Source organism: Trichechus manatus, unplaced genomic scaffold (genome assembly GCF_000243295.1).
Source record: "Trichechus manatus latirostris isolate Lorelei unplaced genomic scaffold, TriManLat1.0 scaffold00012, whole genome shotgun sequence".
NCBI classification, from domain to species: domain Eukaryota; kingdom Metazoa; phylum Chordata; class Mammalia; order Sirenia; family Trichechidae; genus Trichechus; species Trichechus manatus.
This window is the reverse complement of record NW_004443948.1, coordinates 30,558,611-30,564,610: the sequence shown is the minus strand read 5'-3', so window position 1 is coordinate 30,564,610 and position 6,000 is coordinate 30,558,611. Positions and strand designations below refer to the sequence as shown.

Here is a 6,000-nt window from a genome sequence, read left to right as displayed (position 1 = left end):
GAGCGTGTCCTTTGGACCGGGGTCCCTGCGCAGAGAAGCTCCTAGTCCAGGGGAACACTGAAGAGAAGAAGGCCAACAGAGAGAGAAAGCCTTCCCCTGGAGCTGACGCCCTGAATTTGGAGTTTTAGCCCACTTTAACTGTAAGGAAATAAACTTCTCTCCATTAAAACCATCCACTTGTGGTATTTGTGTTATAGCAGCGCTAGATGACTAAGACGAGGTTTATGGGGATTTTTAATGGGTTTAACCTATCTGTGCTCTACCTGTTCATCATTGCCAGTTCTTTCCCTTCTCCAGGTGCTTCACGATCATCTTTTAAAAGAAACACCTGACACGCTCAGTGACCCCCAGTAAGTCATTTATTTCCCTGTGGCTCCTGGTGACGATTGATTTCATGTATAGATAAGCAGATGTTTAACTTTGGTGTGACTTTTTTTTTTTTTTTTTTAAAGAAGAGATTCTGAATGTAGAGATGGAAATTTTTGATTTAATGCTATGCATACATGCTGTTTTAAGGGTTTTTACTTGCAAATTGTCCTGCTATGTAACTTCAGTTATCTGGGAGTTAACACATACACATTTGGTTCTTTTAGAAAGAGTTTTTTTTTCTTCTTCTTTTTCAGATTTACCTCTTGTCAGTCATAGCAGGCACCATCTTAAGATCTGGTTGAAAGTAGTTAAGAGCCGTTAAGAGTTCTATTGAAAGAGTAGCAGAATGTTCTGTTTACATTTGCTCTTATGTTCTAAACAAAGTTTTCAGAGCCCATAAGGGGCAATAATCTTAAATGTGTTGGTATCCTTTCTCTAGAATAACCCAGTTATCTGCTACCGAGAGCGATGTCCTTGTGCGCTTACTTCAAGCTGTGGCTTTTCTTCCACTTTCCTCTTGTACTGGTAGTAAAATATGTGATTAAAACTCTATTTTGAGGGAAGTTGGCGCAGCGGGAATAGAAGATAGGAATAAAGCAGTGTGATGTTAAAAAATCATATTTGTTTTGTCATTTCAAAGCAACTATGGTAGATATTTAATGATAAAATCTTTAACATAGAGGCGCCAAATACATAGTTTGACTTATTCTCAATCCTTATATATATTTTTTTTCTTTCTTTTTTTTTTTAACATCAAGAACTGTTCCAGAGGAAGAAAGAGAAGCTAAATTCTATCGAGTTATAACTTGTTCCTTATTGGCCTTAAAGAAATTGCTTTGCCTCTTGCCTGATAATGAACTTGATTCTCTGGAGGAGAAATTTAAGTTTCTTTTATCACACAACAAGTTTTGGAAGTATGGAAAACACAGTATACCTCAGGTATTGTAATCTTTTTTTTATTTTGAGACATTTCTCTGATTTTTTTCCCTGTGCTTTTGTCTAGCGTTATGTTTGAAACTCTGCAAGCACATCTTAGTGATGGGTCATTCAAGAGTAAATTATTTCTCTTACTAGACTATTTTTCTGTTTTCACATGCTTAGTTAGCTGTTTGGCCCTAAGGTTCAGAGTTGAAGGATCATACTCCTCCCTTTGTGGCACCTTAAAATTATTGTTGTGTGCACTGCTGGTCTCAGTGTATTTATTTTCTGCCTTTTGTCTCTTGCCCTCTCCATTCTCCACCTCCACCGCGATGTTTTAAGATTCAGGTTGTTGCGTGTGTCAGTACTCCATTCTTTTTTATTGCTGAGTAGTGTTTCATTTTATAGATTTTCCACAATTTGTTTTTCCATCCACTTCTGATGAACATTTGGGTTTCTAGTTTTTTGCTAATATGAGTAAGTCTGCTGTGAAAATCTGTAACAGTCTTTTTCTGGACACATGTTTTCCTTTTTCTTGAGTAAACACCGAGGAGAGGAATTGATAGGTTATATGGTAAGTGTACAGCCATATAACCCATCGGTTCTATATGGTTATATAAAAAACCCATTGCCGTCAGGTCAGTTCCGACTCATAGTGACCCTATAGGACAGAGTAGGACTGCCCCATAGGATTTCCAAGGAGCGCCTAGTGGATTCCAGCTGCTGATGTTTTGGTTAGCAGCCAAGCTCTCTTAACCACTGTGCCACCAGGGCTCCTGTGGTTATATACTTACCATAAAAAAAACCCAACCAAACCCATTGCTGTTGAGTTGATTCCCACTTGTAGTGACCCTGCAGGACAGAGTAGAACTGCCCCAGAGAGTTTCCCAGGAGCAGCTGATGGATTCGGACTGCCAGTGTTTTGGTTAGCAGCCGAACTCTTAACCACTGCACCACTAGGGTTCTATATCACCCGTTAATTCCTCTCCTATGTATTTACCCAAGAAAAAGGAAAACGTGTTTAGAAAAAGACTGTTTAGAGATGTTCACAGCAGATTTATTCATAATAGCAGAACACTGTCCTGGTGGCACAGCACCTAAGTGTTCTGCTGCTAACCAAAAGGTCTATGTTGCTATGAGTCGGAATTGACTCAACGGCAGTGTTTTTTTTTTTTTTTTTTTTGATGGTAAGTACGTGTTTAGCTTTACAGCAGGCTACCAAACTGTGCTGTTTTACACTCAGACCAGCAATGTGAGAGACGTTCACTTGCTCCATCTCCTCCCGTTCGGGATTATCAGTCACTGTAAGTCGTTCTCACGGGTGTAGAGATCAGGGATGGGCAGCTACAGCTCGTGGTTTAAATCTGGCCTACCTGTTCTTGTACCCAGTTTTAGGAATTGTCTGCAGCTGCCTTTGGGCTCCAAAGCAGAGTTGAGTAGTTGCAACAGAGCCCTTAAGTGGCCTGTCAAGCTTAAGATAGTTACTCTCTGGTTCTTTATAGAAAATGTTTGCTGCCCTCTGGGGTAGAGGTTTCTTACTGTGGTTTTAGTTCACATTTCTCTGATGAGCAGCTTTTAATGTGCTTATGCTCAGTGGTTACGAGCTTAGCAGCTAACCAGAAGGTCAGCAGTTCGAATCCATTCAGCTGCTCCTTAAACCCTGTGGAGTTGGAATTGACTCCAAGGCAGCGGGTTTGGTTTTTGTTTGCATTGGCCATTTGTATACCTTTCGTGAGGCATCTGTTCAAATCTTTTACTCATTTTTTATTTTATATACTGTGTATTTTATTTCTAAAATTTTATTTTTTTACATTTTCTGTTTCTTTGATAAAATTACCTGTTTTTCCATTATTACCATATTTTCCTTTACATCATTGAGTGTAATGATAATAGCTACTCTATTTCTGAAAGTAACATTGGGGTCATCTTGGGGTTGGCATCCGTTAACTGTCTTATTCCTTGAGATGGGATACATTTTCCTGCCTCTTTATATGTGGAGTAATTTTAGATTGTATCTTGGACATTATAAATGTTATGTTGTGGATTTTGGGTACAAGTATTTTGTTAGATAAAAGTAGATAAGTATTTTCTTCCAGTCTGTGGCTTGCCTTTGTATTTTCTTAATGGTTTAGAAAGAGTAGAAGTTTTAATTTTGATGAAGTCTAATTTATCACTTTTTTCTTTTATAGTTCATACTTTTGGTGTCTTAAGAAATCTAGAAGTTTTACAGTTTAGGTGGGTAATCCATTTAGAGTTAATTTTTGTGTATGGTGTGAGGGTAAGAGTCAAAATTATTATTTTCTTCATAGGAGTATCTGTCTGTTTAAAGACTGTCCTCACCCTGGCTGGTGCCTTTGTCGAAACTCTGTTGACTGTTGTTGTTGTTAGTTACCATCGTGTTGATTTCGACTTAGAGCGACTCCATGCAACAGAGTAGAACTGCCCCATAAGGTTCTTTTTGCTGTAATCTTTAAGGAAGCAGATCGCCAGGTCTTCTGTGAAGCCACTGGGTGGGTTCAAGCCACCGACCTTTCTGCTAGCAGCTGAGCACCTAGCTTGCGCCACCAGGGCTCCTTCCATTGACCATGTAGATGAAGTTTTGATTTTGGACTGTTTATTCTGTTTCATCGATCTCTATGTCTGTACTTATACCAATACCCAGTGTCTTGATTATTGTTCTTTTATAGTTAGTAAGTCTTGAAATCCTCCAACTTCGATCTTTTTCGAAATTGTTTTGGCCATTCTAGGTTCTTTGTATCCTAAAGTAATGTTTTATAATATTAAACACGTAGGTTTTTGTTGCATTGTAAAATGGGCTTTCTTTTCTGATTACATTTTCTATTTTGTTTCTGCTGGTGTTTAGGAATGCTGCCCTTCTGTGTGTGAATTTTATATCCAGCAGCTTTTCCAAACTCCTATTGTTTCTAATCATTTGTCTTTAGATCTTTTTGAATATTCTTTCTAGTCCATTATTTTGCTGTAATTACAGATAGTGTTATGAGTTCCTTTCCAGTTCTTCGTTGTTTTTCCTTTCTTGTCTTTTTTGCGTTGGTTATGTACTCTAGGGAGCCCCGGTGGCACAGTGGGTGAGAGCTCAGCTGCTAATCAAAAGGTCTGCAGTTTGAATCTACCAGCTGCTTCTTGGAAACCCTGTGGGATAGTTCTGTTCTGTCCTGTAGGGTTGCAGTAGTTGGAACCGACTTGATGGCACCTAACAGCAACAGCAATAATAACAACAACAACAGTACCTTGTGGAGTAGAAGTGGTGATTAGTGGTCATCCTTTTCTTGTTCCTGACTTGAATGGAAAAAGTTCTAGACTCTGGGTGTTAGGTATGATGTTTGTTGTAGATTTCATCTGGGTCAAGAATTTCATAATTTTATTCTGAGGAGAGAACTACTGAGCATTTATATGTCATGAATGAATGCTGAAAATTTCTTGATTGCTTTTTTTGATCTGTTTATATGATCATATGATTTTGCTGCCTAGCATTGAAGAGACATACTTACTCATTCTATGTGTTTGTCTTTTTAAATACACCATTGATATTGATTTGGTAATAGTTTATATAAAATATACATAAATAAAATATTCTGTGGAGTTACATGTGTAGGTATGTTTTTTAACCCCACGGAACATTGCCTTATATTCTCAGTCTTCATTTAGATTCACCTACATATTTGTTGTTTTGTTTGCTTTGTATTCCTTTCTTCATTTCTTACCTTCCATCTGGGATTGTTTACCTTCTGTACAGAGGATGTCCTTTTGAATTTCTTTTGGTACCGGTCCGTTCTTTTTTGCACAATCAGAAGATATTTAATTTTATGCTCATTCCTGAAAGATATTTTTTGTGAGGTACAGGGTGACATGTTGGCAGTTATTTTCTTTCAGTCTCTTGAAGATATTCCACTGTTTTCTGATTCACATTGTCACTGTGAAAGTGAGCTGTCAGTCTGACTGTCCTTCCTTTGAAGGTCATCTGTCTTTTCCCTCTGGCTAGGCAAAGATTTTCTCTGTCTTTTTGGTTTTGCGGTTGCACCATGATGTGTCTCGGTGTGGATTTCCTTCTGTGTATCCTTTTTGGGATTTGTTGGGATTCTTAAATCTGTTGATTGTAGTATTGATTGGCTCTACAAAATTCTTAGCTATAGCTCTTCAGATATTTCCTTTGCCCAATGACTGCTCTTCTCACCCTCTGGGATTCTGGTTAAATATATGTTAACTTTCTCACTCGGTCCTGCATGTCTCCTATGCTGTCTTGGGTGGTTTTCATCATTTTGTTTCTTCAGGCAGCTCTGTGGATAATTCTTCTCCTCGCTCTCCCAGAGCAGCGATTCTCTCATCATCCGCTTCTAATTGTTAAACTGCGAATTGAACTTTAAATTTTCTTTTCTTTCAGTTTTGAAATTGTGCTTGGTTCTTTTGCATAGCCGATGAAATACTTTTCTAGGATCGTTTCCCTGCAGATGTCTTTAAATTTTTATTTCTTTAAATATAAAAAGCATTGTTATGGATTTTATAACCGACAGTTATAAAATTTAAAGTCTTAGATCTCCGTGTTGTCTTTTGTTTTTGCTGGTCTTGTCTCATGGTGTCTTATTTTTTATGTTTGTGGTTATATCTGACTTTGTGCTGGCCACCGTACTGGTAGGAATCATTTCAGACCGAAGTGAAGGATTCTGCTTCTAGAGAGGTTTTCTGTTTGCTTCAGCA

At 38.1% G+C, this 6,000-nt stretch overlaps 1 protein-coding gene across 1 annotated transcript in view; it reads left to right on the top strand.

Moving 5' to 3' along the window:
* The window catches only part of LTN1 (listerin E3 ubiquitin protein ligase 1), a 60,042-nt gene that overhangs the window by 8,922 nt on the left and 45,120 nt on the right, over nucleotides 1-6,000 (top strand). Inside the window, exons 5-6 of the mRNA XM_023726659.1 lie at nucleotides 298-350; nucleotides 1,128-1,308. Of these exons, the coding sequence (XP_023582427.1) occupies nucleotides 298-350; nucleotides 1,128-1,308 (234 nt within the window). The remainder of the gene's footprint in view (nucleotides 1-297; nucleotides 351-1,127; nucleotides 1,309-6,000) is intronic.